This window comes from Dipodomys merriami, unplaced genomic scaffold (genome assembly GCF_024711535.1).
Source record: "Dipodomys merriami isolate MVZ:Mamm:240054 unplaced genomic scaffold, mDipMer1.0.p SCAF_25, whole genome shotgun sequence".
Lineage (NCBI taxonomy): Eukaryota > Metazoa > Chordata > Mammalia > Rodentia > Heteromyidae > Dipodomys > Dipodomys merriami.
In genome coordinates, this window is record NW_027203937.1 from 25195088 (window position 1) to 25214881 (window position 19794).

At 42.9% G+C, this 19794-nt stretch overlaps 1 protein-coding gene across 1 annotated transcript in view; it reads right to left on the bottom strand.

Annotated features, from left to right (window-relative positions):
• Galnt18 (polypeptide N-acetylgalactosaminyltransferase 18) overlaps nt 1-19794 on the bottom strand; it is a 315915-nt gene that overhangs the window by 37561 nt on the left and 258560 nt on the right. The window contains exons 7-9 of the mRNA XM_070035320.1: nt 15711-15896; nt 9743-9880; nt 3402-3497 (exon numbers count right to left, since the gene is read on the bottom strand). Of these exons, the coding sequence (XP_069891421.1) occupies nt 3402-3497; nt 9743-9880; nt 15711-15896 (420 nt within the window). The remainder of the gene's footprint in view (nt 1-3401; nt 3498-9742; nt 9881-15710; nt 15897-19794) is intronic.

Here is a 19794-nt window from a genome sequence, read left to right on the forward strand (position 1 = left end):
CCCTAACAAAATACCATAGACTGAATGGTTTAAATGACAGAAATTGAATTTCTCACTGCTCTGGGGGCTGGGAAGTCCAAGATCAAAATGTAAGCCAGCTTGGTTTCTGATGAGGAAAAGTATCTGACAGCTGCCTTCTTACTGAGCCTTTCATACCTAGACAGAGAGCTAGCAAAGGGAGCTCTCTGCTGCTTATTCTCTGGAGGACATAAATTCTATAGATCACCCTTATGACCTTCCTTAACCTTAATCACTGCTTACCTCAAATACTGCCAGGATTAGAATTTCAACAAATGAATTTGGGACAGGGCATAATGTAGTCCATAGAATTCTGTCCTGTTCAAATTCATGCTATAAAGGCATGCAAAACATATTCTTTCCATCTCAACATTTCAAAGGTCTTAAACTCATCCCAATATCAAACCTAAAGTCTATGAAGTCAGACAGATTGTGTACTTCTAAGGTACAAGGGTTGGACAGGCAATGGAGAGACATTCCAATTCCAAAATCAAGAATGAAGAAAGGGATGGGAAGTCCCAAGCAAGTCTGAAAAGCAGTGAGGCAAATTACAATAGATTTGAAGATAATCCTTTTGCCTGAATGTCCTCCCTCCAGGTCTAGTGAATGGCAGAGGGGATGTCAGCCTCACTTCCAGAGTCTCTGGTGGGAGCAGCAACCTTAATGATTTCTGTACTACCTTTAGCACCATTATTCCCTTTCCTGGAGTGATGGTGCAATTCAACACCAATTCTCTCTGTGGCCAAGCATTGTAGAATCCAATAGTCCAACTGCTTCCCCTCATCATTCCTTCCCAGCTCTCTGTGTCCTGGCTTCTTCCAAGAAGGTAAAGTCTAGTACTCACATTCTAGATCTCTTTATCATGTGCTATATAGTATTTTCTTCACAAGTCTTCTTTATCTTCCCCTCCCCTGCAATGTGAATACACTAAAACTTCTCCAACTTCAGATTAAGGTTACGAGAGGTCATAAGGGTTGATGAACAAATAGCATTAGTGTCCTTGTAAGTTCTAGTTCTCTCTCATTTCATGTGAGCACAGAAAAAAGAAGCCAGGAAGAGGATCCATACCAGAGATGGCTGCTATGTTTATCTTGAATTTCACAGTCTCTTCAGAACAACAAGAAAGGTATTTATTTCTGTTGTTTAAGCCATGCAACCTGTAGTATTTTGTTTTGGTAGCCTGAGCAGAGTAATACAGGCAATATCTACCAAAAGTAAACAAATATCAACCCAAAGACTTAGAAGTTCCACTCCTATGTATAAATCCCAAAGAAATGAATGTGTATATATACCAAAAAACAAGCAAGGATGTTGCATTACAACAAGACTCACAGTACTTCCAACTAATAAACTAAGCATATCCTAGTGTGAAACAGTATACAATAATATAAGTGAGCGAATGACAACATGTAAACAGCATGTTGTAATCTTGCACATGTAGAGAGGATAATACAGAAGGTATATGTGATAGGCTCACGTTTATGAAAAATACAAAGTCAGGCAGTGGTACATTTTGGCTTTTAATTTGGGTGCTTGTTATACAAGTGCTCACTCCTTGGAAATTCATTATGTTGTATACTTACTATTCATCTGTTTTCTGTATATATGTTATATAACAATAAAAGTTTATATAAAAATAGTCACCCATCAAAAAATCACATTATTATATAATAAAGAATAAGGCTGGGTGCCAGTGGCTCATGCCTATACCTCTAGCTATTCAGAAAGCTGAGATCTGAGGATCATGGGTTCAAAGCCAACCTGCGCAGAAAAGTCCCTGTGAGACTCACATCTCCAATTAACCACTCAAAAACCTGAAGTGAAGCTGTGGCTTAAAATGGTAGAGTGCTAACTTTGAACAAAAGAGCTCAGAGTCAGTACCCAGACCCTGAGTTCAAGCCCCACAACTGACAAAAAAAAAAAAAAAAAGAATTCTTGGTGTGTGTGTGTGTGCATGCGCATGCGTGTGTGAATGCATTCATAAAATTCAGTACATATCCTACAAAATTAAGAAAACTGAAGGAAGGGTGGGGTTGACAATTATAGTGGATGAAAAGAGTGACATTGATCAAGATGCATTATATTTATAAATTGCTTTGTTAAATGGTGACTCCTTTGTACAACTACTTAAAGATAATAAAAATATATTTTAAAAAAGAATGCTATGTTAGGTGGTGTAAGGAGAGTGTGATCTACTGACCCATAATTAACTATCCAGTAATGTCATAGCTCAAAACAACAAGGTGGGTGGTAGGATCACAATGAACAAGTACCAGGAAGTGTCATCATTCATATGCAGAGTCATACATGTTGTGATATTCTTTAATCAGGTACTTAGGCAGGTGGCAACTCCTTTTTTAAATTGTTATTATAAAGGTGATGTACAGCTGGCAACTCTTTTCAATATAGAGTTGCAATTATGCAACTATATAAATATAGTAATACTGCTTGAAAATCATTGTTGGGGTTTTTTTTTTTGGAGCTAAGAAAACTCTGGAAATGTTAAGAATTCAGAACAGGCCATTCTATGGCATTCTTGGTCCATAGCGGTCTAGTATGCTTTGTTGAATATACTATGTCTCCTGCCTGTGTCTTGGCATCCTCTTCACTTACCTGAAGCTGAGACTAGAAATGGAGGATTTTGTGTACTAAGAATTGAACTCAGGGCTTCATGTTCTTGCTCCATTTGGCTTTTCTACTCAAAACTGGTGCTCTATCACTTGAGCCGCAGCTCCACTTCTGGCATTTTGCTGGTTAATTGGAGATAAGAGTCTTGAATTTGTCTGCCTGGACTGGCTTAAAACCTTGATCCTCAGGTCTCAGCCTCCTGAGTAGTTAGGATTTTAGGTGTGAGCTACTGGTACCTGGCTCAAATGCAAAATTTCAAGGGTAACTTATTTTTCTTGTAGCTGACCTTTGCTCTCTACTAGGAGCAGGTCATAAGACCTGGTAAGGAGTCTCATGGATTCATTTGTTCACCAGTTATGAGCTATTCTAGTGTAGGGCCTGGACATCCTAACATGGCACTCTATGAGGACTGGAGCACATCAGTGAGCTAGGGCGCATTATCAGGCCCCCTTCTGCTAGGGATGACTCAACTACTAAAACAGGATTGTATTTTACCCACATTCTTCTCAATGGAGACAAGTTTCCTTAGAAATGAACTCTCTTCCTCCTCACCCCAGAGAATCTTGCAACTAGGATCTATTCTTTCAGTTCCTTCTAGGCAAGGCATGCCTAACTCTCTTCTTAGGACCATTGGAATAATTCATGATGCAAACCAGAGATTGCTGAATCAGGGCAGCCATGACAGAATGGAACTATTTTCCCTATGTCAGACACCACTGCACACCCCTGGCACAGGGGTCTCTTTGAGGACTCACCTGGGGTGTCATCCCATGGCAGATGTACATGATGGGAACATTCTCTGTGTCTGGCCCCTGATCAAGACACAGATCCGTCTTCAGGGAATTCTGCAGCTGAACATTAGAGGAGAGACAGCCACACCAAAGAAAAAAGAAGAAAGGAAACATTAATTCAGGAGAAGCAAGAATTCTCCTGACAGATTCATCTCCATAATCAACCCCAAATCCCTTAAGTGGAATCAGCAGGCCCAGCTTTTGCCTTACATTCAAGGTAAAACACACATGTCCTTCAACAATGAGTTGATTTGGGAGCTGAGATAGTCTGAGGAAACGCAGGAGAACACATACATGTGTACACACAAGATGGTGCTTCATACTGGCCCTTCCACTCATCCCTAGCTGGGGTAGACAATGGTCTTTAAGGGCTCTCAAAGAAGTCTTTGATTTTCATGGTTGAGGCAACACATTAACTGATTTTAGGCCTGGAAGGGGCCAGACTTCTCTGCTTCCTACAGATCCAGCAGAGGCTTGGTCAGGTACCAGTAGAGGCCTAACTGCTAAGGGCCTGCTGGAGCAGGAGGTCCAATGAGAGAGGAGGAGAAGCAAAGTGTAGAAGCAAGAAAGATAGATGCATTTTTTACCTTCAACCCACAGGTTCATGGCTCCACAGTGTTCACAATCAGCAGACCATGACTGGGAAGAGCCAACGTTCAAGGTTGCCTTGTGGCCTAAGAGACTGAGTTCGTGGAAAGCACAGACTATTGTCCATGTAACTCTGCTCACCAGCCAAAGTTGAATGGACCAGTGGGCACCTCCTCACAATTTAGAAAGAATGTCATTTTGTTTCTTTCTCCTCCCCTATCTTTTTGGAATCTGGCTAGCTCTTTATTCTCTTACCTGGGTCTCTAAATGAGATCCAGAGATTATGGTCTTAGTAGAACCATTGAGATCTTGTGTGTGTGTGTGTGTGTGTGTGTGTGTGTGTGTGTGTGTGTGTGTGTGTGTGTGTGTGTGTGTATGTATGTGTGTGTGTGTGTGTGTGTGTGTGTGTGTGTGTGTGTGTGTGTGTTTCTATTGTGTTATGTGCAAACAGAGAAAATCAATTGGGATCAAGGATGAGATAATGCACAAGGTGGTATAGAGAATTACTAGTTAAGAGAGACTGCCCTGACCCACTATGGCCTTCATGGCTTTGAGCTTATGTGTCCATGCCTGGCCATACTTCAGTTCCCATGCCTATATGTGTGGTATCTTCACCCACCCTCACTTTACCTTGAGCTAGCCTGAGTTTCTCTTCTTCCCAACCTAAAATCCTCTGATTAGAACAGAGGAGCGGAGTAAGAATCCACGGAAACTCAGACAATGGATCACAGGAAAGAAGATGGACAGAGAAGGAAGCTGGATTGAATGTCAGAGTCCTCTTCTCTTGTGGTGGGAATAGAATAAGCTTCATTGAGGGACATATTGTTGAACAGATAACCAGAGGCACACGTGTAATATTCACAGGGGACAAGACACAAAATCAGATTCCTTTCTGACCTTCCTACAAAGCTTCTTTTGCTCGGCTGGGTTATGACAGCCCATTCCCATACTTAGTTCTGAAGAAATACAAATGGATGTACATCTGCTCTGTAGGCAAGGGCTACCAGAGCACCCAGGTAGCAATCCTCTTCTAGGCACCCATTCCTGTGCTTGACTTTGTGGAAGAAGAATATGAGGATATACTTTGGATTTGTTCTACAGCCCACGGAGAATCAGTACCAATGTAAAACCAAGCATTAAAACCACTCTAAGACCTGCTAAGTGCTTTACAAAGAGGAAGATTTAGGGTGCCCTGAGGATAGTTGTGGCTTTTCCCTGGGTTATTTTTTCTTTCATTTAATTAATTAATTGATAAAGTTTAAAAATTAAGTAGTTGGACAAAGGGGCTTCAATTCCAACATGTCATTTATGAGTACAATACATCTTGATCCATGCTCATTGGGTTCTTAAAGCTGTCCTCTGGGTAAGAGAGTGGGTATCTTTTGCTAAAGTCTTCCCTGGCTCTGTGTCATCTGCCCACTATTAAACAAGGGATCTAGTGAAGCAGTTGAGAGATACAGACTGGGATTCAGTCCTGTGTGGTCTTAGACACAGAAATAGAACTCCTTTACTGTCTGTTTTCTTCTCTTGAAAACAGGGGATAATAATAGTGTCTACTTCCCGGGGCTGTTATGAGGATTAAGTGAAATAACATCTATAAGGGCTTAGCCCAGGGCAAACAGAGAATGTGCAATAACTGTTAGCTGCTATCACTACTATAACCTCACAGCCTTTTAGTAAACTAGCTTTTATGAGCACACCTATGTCTCAGGTAACATGTGAAGTGTTTTCCACATAAATTGCATCTCATTCTCAAAACAATCCAGCCAGGTTGGTGATATTATCTCTTTTAAGAATTTGGGATCCCAAAGGTGAAATGCTTATGTGCCTCTGATCATATGAAATAATATTTATTGAAATGAACTCCAGGAAATGAAAACAGAGTTTTTCTTTGTTTCTGTTTTTCTTTTCTTCTCTTTTTGTTTTGTTTGTTCATTTGTCTGTCTCTGGGAGGGTAAAAGGAGGCACAGAAATGAGGGACAAAGGGTAAACAAACCCAGCAGTGGTACTCATTAGATACCATGTTGACAATAAATTATGCAACTTATAGGTGGGGACTGGAGGGGGAAAACCTGGAAAGCATGAGGAGGGGGGTGATATTGTCTAAAAAGAAATGTACACATTACATGACTTATATAAGTGTAACCTCTCTGTACATCACCTTTATAATAACAATTTAAAGACTAAAAAATACAGGACATGTCTGCCATATACTGAACACTACATAAATAAAAAAAAAGAATTTAGTATCCGTAGTCATAGTCTAGCAGCAAGCTCTCCCTCACCTCCCTGTCTGTGGTGCTCTCCTCTCTGTATGGACATTTCTCCACGCTACTATTTCCTTTGTCCTTTTTATCTAGCTATACCTTTCTCTTCTTTTGAATTTAACTTGTCTGCCATGCTAGAAGCCCCTTCAGACCCAGGTTTAGGAGTCACTGCTTTATGCTTCACCAGCTCTCTCATTTCTCTTTTTGTAACACTTAGTATGTTTTTCTAGTTGCTTGTTCCCTTGCCTGTCCCTCTGTTGGTCTGCAGACTGGGTCCTAGTCATTATCAATGTATGTTGCATGGGCTGGGGCACACAGTAAACAATTGCTAACTGTTGAATGAGTATGTGCAGAAAATGAAGGAATGCGGGGCTGGGAAGGTGGCTCAGTGGTAGAGCGCTTGCCTTGCATGCATGAGGGTTCGATTCCTCAACACCACATAAGCAAAAAGAAAAAAGCTGGAAGTGGTGCTGTGGCTCAAGTGGTAGAGCACTAACCTTGAGCTGAAGAGCTGAAGGACAGTGCCTAGGCTAAGAGCTCAGGCCCCATGACCAGACCCCTCCCCCCCCCAAAAAAAAGAAAATGAAAATGAAAGAATGAATGAATAGCATTGCAATTGAGCAAGTGGCAGAGATACAGCCTGACCCCGATGCCCAAACTCTTTCGGTCACACAAATAGGCACAATCCTGAGATAGTAAGATGTCCCATGAAATGGTTTACTATAATCATTAAGATTATACACATTCTCACAATAAAAAAAAAGATTATACACATTGTCAAGATTACATAGCAAGTAAGTGCAAAACAAGAGTTCAGAAGGCAGGCATGTCCGTTTCTAGATGATTCTCCATGTTTCTTGGCAGTAACAGAGCAACAGAGCTATTCTTCCAAAGTTACTCCATCTCCCAGATAGAGAATTCAGCAGATCATACCTACACACTAGAATACACATATCTTCTTGCCTGCAGAAGCCATCATGGGACCTATTTATAGATGATTGGGATGGTCTATAGACTTGACACTGGCCTAATTAATCTGAGCAAAATAGTTTGGGTATGAGTTGGAATGAAGTAAGATAAAAGAAACTCTGCCTTTGAAAATACATCCCATTCCTCTATTTTAAAATAAAACTAATAGGTAGAACAATTGAGACTCAGTAAATCCTCGTCTTTCTGTGGCTGCATCTTGCTTGGCTCATCTTCATCCCACTTCCTCTATTAAGAGTTTATTATACTCCTTAACCAGCCTGTGTCTCTACTCATGTAGAAGGTAGAAAGTGACATTGTTGTGGAGAAGGCAAAGAGAGAGAGGAAAGCCTAGTAGATGAATGTGCATGGGGTCAGACTTCCACTAGCCACAGGGATAGCTAACACAGCTCAGCCATTTGGGAATATGAGTGGATAGTTTTCAGCATGACAGAGTGAAAACTGCCTAGACAGACCTAGATCACAACAGTAGACACATCAATTACTATTTAGCCAATCAAATATTTCTGCATCTGGCACCAAGAAGGCTACACAATAAGTCTGATGCACATGTACATGAAATGAGGTATTTCTTCTTGGAAGATGAAAATGCCTTTGGCCAAGACACAGAACTGCAAAGGCCACAGGCCAACACTTCCACTGTTACCTTCCACTGCCTCTCTAGGTAGACTTAGTTAATCTTGTATAGCTACAGCTGACAGCCTTCTGAGACCAGAGGACCAGAAGCTGGCCCTGTGCTCACAAACACTTGGAGCCAATATCTTCTCTGGAGCCAGCGAAGCATCACTATCCTTTTAGGCCTGTGCTTAATGCACAGCCTACTATGGAGAAGAGCATGGGCTTCAGGAAAACTATGTACTTGGAAGGTCTTGGTGACAGAGAGGACTGATGGGCACAATCAATGTGGCTTGTTTCCATAGTGATAGCAAGATAGTTTAGATAAGAGCTGGGCAGCACCACCAGAGGCATTTGCTGACCTCAAAATTCTACCAGCCACTGGGCAGTTCTCTTGGAATGTGCCAACCATGCATATAGACTCTCATAGGAGGACATGACTCTTTTCTACAGACTAGCTTCATGGACAACAGACATGCTGGGTAGTTCTGAAGTCCCAGTTGTACATCTTCTAATATCCTAGAAAGTTAAAATGGGCGGTTTACAGAAAACTCTGAGGAAGAGTCTCACAGGAAAGACACTTCCTACTCCCAGGTAAATGCTCTGTCCTTTATGTTCCCTGCAGCAGGCCTTGAACTCAGCCCTGACCATAAGGAATCAAACAAGAGGCTTCAATTTGCTTTCAAGTTCTAATCCTGGGAGATCAAAAAGGTCTGAGAAGACACTCTACAAGGTTAGGAACTGGGGTGGTACCAGCTGATATTTCAGACTGAATTTCACTGCTGACTATATGTGGGAGTGATTCACTTTTTCCCTTCTTCTTTCACCTGTAACATGAAGAAAATGAAAGGAGTCCCATACAATAATCCTAAAACATAACTATCATTGAAAAAAGTATGTTTTTTGGACTATCTAAGTCAGAAAAAAACTAGATATCTCAGAATCAGTCAGGTACAATTTACAATACTTTAAGAGCTGTTGGGTCTTAGAAATAATTGGGAGAAAAGAATTTATTGTGGAAGAGTTTGAAATATTATAAGTATTTTAAGCTTAAGTGGCAGAGCACCACTGTGGACAAGAAAACCTAGTGAGAATGTGAAACCCAAGTTCAAGCCTTGGTACCCATATACACAGAAAGAAAGAGAAGAAGGTAAGTAAGTAGGTAAGATGGAAGGCATGAAGGAGGAAAGGATGAAGGAAGAATGAAAGGAATCAATTACATTTCTCAGGCTATCATCTATCTTATGAGAGCATTATTAATTCATCCTATTTGATGCTTGCCTGGGAAGTGGTTGTCTAGATCAGGTCTGCCTGACTACAGCCCTATTCTCTATTCTCTACATTCTTCCCTTATTCACTGCCTCACATTGGAGACAAACAGCTTTGTGTTCATCAAAAGCAAGACTACAGCATCCTTCAAAATACAGTGAACTGAAGAAGGTTATTTTTTCCTTAACGCTTCCCAGAATGGCTCTGCATGTAAGTCGGAGGTTCTATCTCTTTAGTCCTCCTTAGTAGGGGGGCATACTGGGTGGCACTCCAGGTGGAAAAACAGTGGGTGCTGGTTATGATATTTGCATTCTTCAGCTAACTGCTTCTTTATATATTTTAGTAAGAGGAATATACAGGCTCATAGCTAGAGCTGAACTGCTCTCCTAAGGAACTAGAAACGTTTGGGTAGTAAATGCAAATGCTGTCCCCCACACTGAGTCCTTGGGTCTAGCACAGGTCCTTAAGTGGGTGGTCACAGGTGGCTTGTTCTTTCTTTTTCCTTTCTTTTCCACACCTCTTTCTGGGCCTGATTTCAGTCTGAATCTAAATGAATCCCAGAAGAGATTGGTTCCTTACCACCCCATAGGCAATGATGTCAGAGTACATCCTCATCTCTGGGTACACGCTGACCAGGTACCACCGGAAGGTCTTGCACTGAAGCTGTTTCCTCAGAGCCTTCCGTGCACTGATGTCGCCAATGTCAATTCCTGAGTCCTGTATAGGGAATGGGGGCAGAGATGTGGCCATCACTAGGATAGAGGCTTTCCCAGAACCCACCTCAGTATGACCCAGTGTCCCTAAACCAAGATTTGCAGAAACTTTCTGCTAAAGGAATGCTGTAGGAAGTTAACTCACTCAGTCCTCCACACATACCTTTGCCCCAGAACCATCACCATTAGAAATCTAAAACATAAGGGCAGCCTTGGAAATAAAGATGCTGGATTTTTAGATTATATTTGACTACAATTTAACATGGGTGTCAGCTTTTATGGAGACCCTCCAGCAGAATCTGTCTCAGGATGGCCTCTGTGTTTTCTTAAAATTCTTGGTTCCCATGAGAAACTTGTCTTTTTGCACATAGAATTGGAGCAAAGTTTGCTACTCTCCTTATGATCCTATAAAAGGTAAGAGAGAAACACCACTAGAGTGCCCATATCTACTCTAACCTCTCAGGAACTCCAGAACCAGCTCATTGCTAAACTTATACTGCAGAATACCAACTCACTTCCTGTTTATTAATTGACTTTGGCTTTTCTGTTTTAATGGTTCAGAATCTCTGTAGTGTGTATTTATTGTCAACTCCAACAACTCCTTTATCAGAGGATGGGGAATACATTGAGAAATATGTAAACCATCTTATTCTTAAAAACCAATGAATATACCATCCTCTTTTTCCACTATGTAGTTTGCTGATGGCTTTCATCCTCCAAAGTTCATGTCTACCGGGAAACTCTGAATTTGTCATTACAGTTTCCTTAAAAATATAATCTGTTTGGAGCCAGGAACCAGTGGCTCACTCACATAATCCTAGCTAATTAAGAGGCTGTGTTCTGAGGATCAGGATTCAAAGCTAACCTGAGCAGACAACTCTGAGGTACTCCATCTTTATTTAACTAACAGAAAACCAGAACAAAAGACATGATGAGAAAAAGAGAGAGAACGATGGAAAGAGAGGCAGAGAGAAAGAGAGTGAGAGAGAGAGAAAGAGAGAGAGAGAAGGGTGGAGATATAATCAGTTTGAAATCTCAAGATGAAATTTTGTATTTTTGGTGGACTTCCAATGGCTTCTGTCTTCATAAGAGAAAAGAAAGGAAATTTGAATCCACAGAGACACACCAAGGTGAGAACCATGTAGAGATAGAGCAGAGATTGAAGTGGTGTATCCATAAGCCAAGGAATTCCAAGAGCCACCTGAAGCTGAAGGAGACACAAAATAATTATTCTCTAAAGCCATCAGAGGCAGCATGACCTTGCCAGCACCTAGATTTTAGACTGCTGGCTCCTAGAACAATTAGAGAACAAATTTCTGTTATTTAAACCACGAGTTTATGGTAATTTGTTTTGGCAGCCCTAAGAGACTAACATTTACCCACCCCACAGAGACCAAAAAGTTCTTGCAGCCAAACCTAAAGAAAAGCTGTCAGCTAAGCACCACATGAGCATCCCTGACACTTAGCCTGTCTTTGGACAAGAGAAATAGGGATTGGTTTAGAGTTCCTTGCTTAATAAAATATTGATGCTTTGCTGTAGGTTGACTTTCTGTTTATTGATAAGCAAACTGACTTTCAATTAAGGCAGCGGGATGAAGCAGTGGGGGTTTCTTTGGACTCTTACTAACTTGGGATTGAATGTGGTCAGGGAGCAGTTCTGTTCTATAAATAGCCCGTGAGAGACTCTGCATACCGTGTTAGGCAGGGAAAGAAGCAGAGGCAGTAAGGAAGAAGAGAGATGGAACCATAATCCATCTTTTTTTGGGGGGGGTCCGGTTGTGGGGCCTGAACTCTGGGCCTGGGCGCTGTCCCTCAGCTCTTCAGCTTAAGGCGAGCGCTCTACCACTTGAGCCACAGTGCCACTTCTGGCTTTTTCCTTTTTGCTTATGTGGTGCTGAGGAATCGAACCCAGGGCCTAAGGCATGCAAGGCAAGCGCTCTACCACTGAGCCACCTTCCCAGCCCCCATAATCCATCTTATACCAGGAAACAGCCAGGAGTGTGAGTCAGGGAGGAGGTAGGCAGTAAAAAAAGCTTCCTGGATTAGAACCTGTTTGAAGTTGAGTATGAAAAATAAACTGAGTTCACTAAATTACAGTTACCCAAGCCAGACTCCTTTAAACTACCAACCTGGAGAGCTTTTTATACATTCTAGCACCTCTACAGAGTTACTGATCCTAATCTCTGAGAGTGAGGTCCACATGGGTATTTTTATAAGGTCTCCAACTGATGCTGATACAGTTAGTCTGCAGATTTGCTTCCTTCCTTCCTCCCTCCCTCTCCTTTCATTCCTTCCTTTGTCTTGGTGCTGGTAGTTGAACCCCGGGCCATTCACTTGCTAGGCAGCTGCTTTGCCACTTTAGCCAGGGCCTCAGTCCAGTCCATAGATGCTCCCCTAGAAACCACTGACCAAAGGGATACACATAAAATCAGCAAGTTAACTCATCCATTAATAAGCATTAGTCCTTACTAATGCTTACTAGGAATTCTTACTAGGAGTTCTTTTTTTTTTTTTTTTTTTTTTTTTTTTGTCGGCTGTAGAGCCTGGGAACGGTTCCTGAGCTCTTTTGCTCAAGGCTAGTGTTCTACTACTTTGAGCCACCGTTCCACTTCCCTTACTAGGAGTTCTTAACATGAGCCCTACCTTATACTAGGCACAGTGACACAGAATGAATTTCACAATTTGTCTCAGGAAGCTCAGAATCTATTGCAGTGCTTTTCAGCTTTGGATGGACATCAGAATCCCAATGTGAGCTTTCCAAAAACAAAACTGGCAGGAGTCCCTCCCAAATCAGCCTGAGTTTAAGAGTCATTGGTCTAATGGGAACAAGAGACTAGGCAACAAAGCATTCTTTTATAGGCTGGTCATATGATGACAGAGGCATGTATGGGAGGGGAAGCACATTCTCTGCAAAGTCTGGCTCTTAGTGAAAGGGTCACTGGAGCTGAGTCTGCAAGTTTAGAGATTTGGAAGAGGTAGAGGATAGGGAATTTCAAGCAGAGATTATAGAATGAGCAAAGCACACATGTAATAAACAACACAATCCAAGCTGTAGACAGTTCCCACAGTCCACAAACTCTATGCTTTCCCCCAAAAAGGAGTGGTAGGAGTGAGGCTGAAGATCAGACAGAGGATAGGCATTTGAAGCTCAGATACATGTCAAACAGTGTACTTGGCACTTGACTTTGTATACAGTGGAGACCTGTTTGTAGATTTCAAGCAAGGGAATAGACTGGTCATTGTGAATTTTTCCCAAGATGACATTGGGCCCTGTGAAGGGTAGATCTGAAGGCTGTTGCAGAGATACTGGCCAGGCCTGCACTCAAATATGACAGGAGGGAGAGTTGATTGATGAGATGGGATTAAGAGAAAGGCGAACGGAATAGTGGCCACTTTCAAGCTGGTGTGACAGGGCAGTTGGTAGCATCATGAACTGAGGATAAGAGCAGGAAAAGACTTAGGAGAAGATGTGCTCAGTTTTGGTTAACTTCAGCTTGAGTGCCTGTGGGAACAATGGGAGGAGATGTCCAGCTGGCAGGAGGATACACAAGTCTTCAAGTAGGGTCAGAGATATTAATTGGGAAGTCCTCAGTATATGGGTATAGTTAAATCCAAGAGCAGATGTGATTACCCAGAGAAGTGGGAGAATGAGAGCAGCTGGCCTAGGAGGGATCCTTGGGGAGTGCTGAAGCAACCAGAGGAAGGAAGAGGAACCTGGGAGAAGCAAAAAAATGAAGACATTCTCTGTATAGTATCTTCACAATAACAATATTAAAAAAGTATATATTAAAAAAGTATATTAAAAAAGTATATTAAAAAAATTCCATAGCCAATAGGCTATGGAATTTCAAAGAAAAAGTAGAATCCTGTAGGTTGAAGACTTTGAAATTGCCATTTAAATTAAGCAATTGGGAAGCTTATGGGATCTTAGATAAAGAGTTTCAGTGGAGTGTTGGGATATGACTTAAAAAATAGATGGCGAATGGCAAAGTGCCAACTCGGTTCAAGAGGAAGGAGAGGGTGAATCTGGACATGAAATAGGAGAATCAAGAGCAAGTTGTTTTTTAAGGAAACAGTTGACATTCCCCGCCAAAGGCTTCAGCCTGGAGGAAGACCATATCTATCTAATCTATGTATCTATGTATCTATCTATGTATCTATGTATCTATCTATCTTTCTATCTATCTATCTATCTATCTATCTATCTATCTATCTATCTATCTATCTATCTATCTATATCTATCTATCTACCTATCTATCTATCTATTTATCTATTCATCCATCCATCCATCTATCCATCTACCATTCATCTATTCACGTCTCCCCACCCGTTTGATTTGTTTTAAACTACCCCTGAGGGGTCACAGGCAGACGCTGAGTCTCATCATTTTTCAATTACTTTTGCTCACATGATTCTTTACAGTTCACTGGGTGGCTGTCCATTTCAGCATCTGTCAACTGCAGCCAGGGAGGGCTGGAAAGTCTGCCACTTTGAGAAGCAGAAAGAAGAGGGCAAGATCATGGGCAGAACTCTAGTCCTTACTGCACAGAGCCTGGGGTCTGGAATGTTCTCTGGTGAGCTCCTAGGGAGCTTCCTGGTGCTTCTAATATTCTTACCACCATGGGCTCAGTACCCTGTGTAGAATACTTTGATCCAATGCCCACAGTGACAGATGAGTCCAGAAGACAGTTTCCCTAGAAACATTTACTCTCAGAGATGCAGTCCTAAGGCTGGTTCATCAGTGTTGGCTATACTCTGCTGAGATGCCTTGGCTTCTCATTTTTCCCTTATGAATGGATGAAAAATCACTGACTACAGGAATATGCAACCCATCTTAGTGGTAGAGAAAATTTTCCTAAATCCCCCAACCAAGGTTCAACCTACTTTGTTGGTAATTTAGTCAGAGCAATATTATCTTGATGGCAAGTCCAGGGTGCTGGGCTTTCCTGTGGAAGTTAAACAAAGATCAGCCCTTTCTCTATTAGCCAGAAAGCAAAGATTTCCTGAAAAACTCCCAAGGGAATGGGAAGTATTGGAAGGACAGAAAGAGGCCATGCAGGTACACAGCTCTGTTATATAGAATGTAACACAACAATAAATTCCAGGTAGACAAGATGGCAAGCAGGCTTGAATCCTATGGCTGGCACCTGTGGGTCTCCCATCTCAGCAAAATTCCAAGGTGATTTCCATTTGGGACATGACTCTTCTTAAATGTAGATAACAAAGGACAGTAGCAGGCAATGATAAGGATCTGTGAAGATCAGAAACAGCCTAACCTGTCCATTATACTTCCTTTCTTTTTTCTGGAAGTCCTTAAGGGATTATATTCCCATTTCCATCCAGATAGCTCCAGAAATCTCACAGGTGTGTGGGAATTCCTAATTGTTCGGGTCAAAGGTTCAATGGAGAAGCATAAATCTAGTTCACATGGACATTAAGGTATATTCTGTGAATTACTGTCAATATTGGCATATTTATATATTTAGAATACTGAGCCACGAAAACACCTATTGCTAGAGCAGCTGAGGACTGAGAAGCAGAAAGGAAACCAGGAGCTACCTGGTCCTACTTCCATTTTAAAACAAAGCCACTAAGGTTTCGAGAGAACAAACCCTCCTTCAAGCATTTTTGATAGAGTAAAGGCAAAAAGTAGCTTGGAGACACAGAATGACTCTCTTTTCTGAATGTACCATATTTGGGGATTGACAGTCTATTCCCTATGGCAAATGAAATTGTGAGTGACTCCTGGAAAAAGAATTGATTCTCAGGTCTTGTTTTCCCTTGTTACCCCCACAACACCCCCAAGAAATCTAATTCCATCAGAGATCCCTACCTCTTGGGGTATGTTCCATGCCATGTACACATGGCTTTTAAATTCATCCATCCAGACTTCAGCTACCCTGAGAGCATTCCTGCGGACATGGGCAGTGAGGTCCTCTGTGTAGGGCTTGTGGGCTCGCTCGATGTGGGCAATCCTCGAACAGGGCAGGACCTCCACACTCCCACCACACTGCCACACCTGCAGAAGACAAAGAGCCACTTGTCAGTACTCAGACTAGACCCTGCATCTCGAAACTACACCACAGACCACCTCTCAACCTGATCACAGGGAAATCCAGTTCTCTTCACTTTGTCTTTACCTTTCTTTACTGTCTGAAGGAATGAGCTGGGTCTGATTTCTAGTCCTATAGCAGCAAGATTATTGAGTCATCAATTCATTTTCATTGCTGTAAGTTTATTTGCAAAGAATTCATGTGTCCCCTCTCCTTCCAATAGCCCTACCTGGATGGCTAATACAGAGACTAGACATTTTGCAACCAAAGATGTGGATTCTTCTTGCTTTGAGGGACAAGTTTACAAAGCCCTTGATGATGGTCCCTATATATTGCTTAACATAAAAGGACAAGGAGAGACTCCCAACTCAGTTCTACATCTCCTAATGGGTCTCTGGAGCCTAGGCAAGGATTCATGATAAAAAAAACAAATAAACAAAAAAACATCTTCTATACCAGCTTTTGTGAGCTTCTGAAGAAAAGACCTTTACTGGAGAATAATGTCCACCCACTATCCTGGCAATTTCATGATCTGATGAGAATGTCCACATGTATAATGTGTGGCCACCAGTGATAATACTTGGGTCCACGACAGAGCAAGATTTGAATTTAGCTTAATCCCCTTTGTCAGTCTTCTTTTCCTCTAATCCATGTTACACCAACAGGACCCACAGGCTACAGGCTATTAGAAAGTCATTTACTGGCCAGGTACCAGTGGCTCACACTATAATCCTAGCTACTCAGGAGGCTGAGATCTGAGGATCATGGTTCAAAGCCAGCCCAGGCAGGAAAGTCTGTGAGACTCTTATCTTCAATAAACCACCAGAAAACCAGAAGTGGTACTGTGGTTCAAGTGGTAGAGCACTAGCCTTGAGCTGAAGAGCTGAGGGACAGTGCCTAGGCCCAGAGTTCAAGCCCTATGAATGACCAAAAAAAGTCATTTACTGGTTCATTGCTTACCTCAGCTCATCTTGTACTTAAGATAGTAGTTAGAGTCAATAGAAAGGAAGCAGCAAGCATTGCCATTGAGTGTTGTGCGCCAGGCACTGGACTGCATACATGTGGAGACAGGGAAAAGTGATGGGGAAGGACAGAGTTTGCAAACAGACTACTTGTGTTCATCATCCTAGCTATGAGACTTTGAGGAAGTCACTTCCTCTCATTTGTGCCTCTGTTTCTTCATCTCTACCAAGGTCCTAAAAGTACCTATCTCATGAGGTTGAAGAGGGAATTAGAGCAATGGTATGTAGTGTCTAGTACATTATATCTACTTGGTCATGTTAGCTTTTACTATACAAATTGTGAAATACTGTGGTTGTCATCTCCAACTCCAAGTGAGCAAGCAGACTAAAGTCACATGGCTGCATTGATGACAGATGGATCTGTCTGACCCCTGAAGAAGCTCAAGGTAGAGCAAATGCACCCCATGGCGACTGTGCTGAGAGAGCAGTTAGCACATCCTGAGTCTCTGAGGATCAGGAGAGGGGTATTGCAGGTCCTTAGCTGTGTTCCTTCCTTTCCAGGATGCGCACGTCCAGGAGACTACCTTCAGGTATGCTTTGTTCCAACTGTCCATATGTAAGGTAAAGATACCACGGACAACACAGACAATTATTCTTCCTGCAACTATTGGAATGGAGCTATTATGTGAAATGTTTCCATAACTCAACACAGGACACGATTAATACCAAAGCTCTGCTATTATAAGACTTGTAAACTTTTCACCAGAAGACGGTGGGGGAAAGGATCTGGATAATTCACTTCCCTCTTCTGCCTGGTAGCCATATTGCTTATCCAAGTGAACAATAGCCATCTTTCCTGGACTCTGTACCTCCAAATGACTGATGTCTTTCTTCCTCTTTCCTCTCCACACTGCAGCTAGAATGCTCTTTTGAAGGTGTGAATTGGATCGGAGTTCTCCTGACAGTGGGCATCTCTTTGCCGCAGCACAGCTCCTGATTTGGGCTTGGTTCCACCACTGTAGAGAGCTGCGAGAGGCCGCACCTGGAAGATGGTGCCGGTTTCCGCCCTCCGCCTTCCCGATGGCGAGTGCTCTCTGTGGTAAACAACTCCTGATATGGCTAAGGCAAAGAATCTGGCTTGCTTCCGCGCACCTGAACCTATTGGTGGTTCCCACGTGGCGTATCAGGGTTGGCTACCCAGCGGGTACTTAAGGCTGTGGGGAATTCTCCCCGGGGTTGGGGTCACAAGATTAAAAAAAAGGTCCTGAATAAACGGCAGAGAGAAGAGTCCGGTGTCGCGTCTCCTTGCTGGTCGAGGCGGGTAGCGACACGTGGCGGCCCCCCGTACGGGGACTCAGCCATAACCCCAACGAGGACTCAGAACTCTCTGCGGTCAGGGTGGTGCACCGGTAAGTCCCCAGGTAAAAGGGGAATCCGCCACAAGAGCGGGGAGTAAGTTCCCAGGTAAAAGGGGAATCCGCCACAAGAGCGGGGGAATTTTGCTCTTCTAGGTAGATAAAGAGAGAGTGAGAACCTGGGGCTAGTCAATAGAGTAGCCAAAAGTGAAAGTAAAAGTTTGTTTACCAGCTTTAAATGTTTAAAACATGGGCGCTTCTTCTTCGCACCCAATTTGTTTGGCTCTCAATGAGCTACTGCACTCAAAAAAGTTAAAAATAAAAAAGAGTACTTTAGAGAGATTTTTGAATGAATGTGACATCGTTGCCCCGTGGTTCGCTGTCTCCGGAAGCCTCACGGTGGCCTCTTGGGAGAAACTAAGGAGGGACCTAGATTTTGCCTCTGAACAAGGAACGCTTAAGAGCGGAGTGAGACCAATATGGAAACTGATAAGAGGCTGTCTCGAGGACCAGCGTTGCAGTGAGGCGGTAGAGAATGGTCAGGCCGCCCTAGAAATGCTGCAGGAAGAAAGATCGGAAAGGGCAGACAGCGAAAAGGAGGAGAGCAGGGGGGGGTCATACCCTGATTTTGCCGAACTAGAGACCTCTGAGTCTACAGACTCAGAGGAACTACAATCACTCATAGAACAAATAGAAAAAACAAAGATAAGAAAGAGGAGGAAAGGGAAGGAGAGAGAGGACCCAGATAAAGACGAATGCACGCCCTCCATGCCCCGCCCCACACCTTCGGCCCCTCCGCTCTATGCGGAGGACCCTGGAAGTGGCAGCCCCGGCTGTTCTTTCAGCCCAGGCGTGTGGAAAGCGGTCAGAACCGAGTTACATCTAGCCTGTCCAATATTTCAGGATCCACAGGGACAGCGGTATCATGAACCCTTAGATTTTAAGGTTATAAAATCTTTAGCTGAGTCTGTGCGGACATACAGAATCACAGCCTCCTTTACTGTAGCCCAGGTGGAGGCCCTAAACAGACATTGCATGACACCTGGTGATTGGAGTGGGCTCGCACGAGCTTGTTTGAGCCCAGGTCAGTATTTAGATTGGAAGGCCTTTTTGATTGAATTTGCTAGTGAGGAGGCTGCGGCCAATCAGGCTGGGGGAAACCCAGCTTGGGACAGAGATATGCTGCTTGGACAGGGGAGATTCGCCAATCAGCAGATAGGCTACCCGGTTCAGGTTTATGAACAAATCAATAAAATTGGCATAAAGGCATGGAAGGCCTTACCAAATAAAGGCGAGGTGAGTGGCAATCTCACCAAAATCCTGCAGGGCTCTACGGAGCCGTTTTCGGACTTTGTTGCCCGTATGGTCGAGGCCACTGGCAGAATTTTTGGTGACCCAGATGCAGCCATGCCATTAATTAAACAGCTTGTTTACGAGCAGTGTACTAAGGAATGCAGAGCCGCCATAACCCCATATAAGAATAGGGGACTAAGCCGGGCGCTGGTGGCTCACGCCTGTAATCCTAGCTACTCAGGAGGCTGAGATCT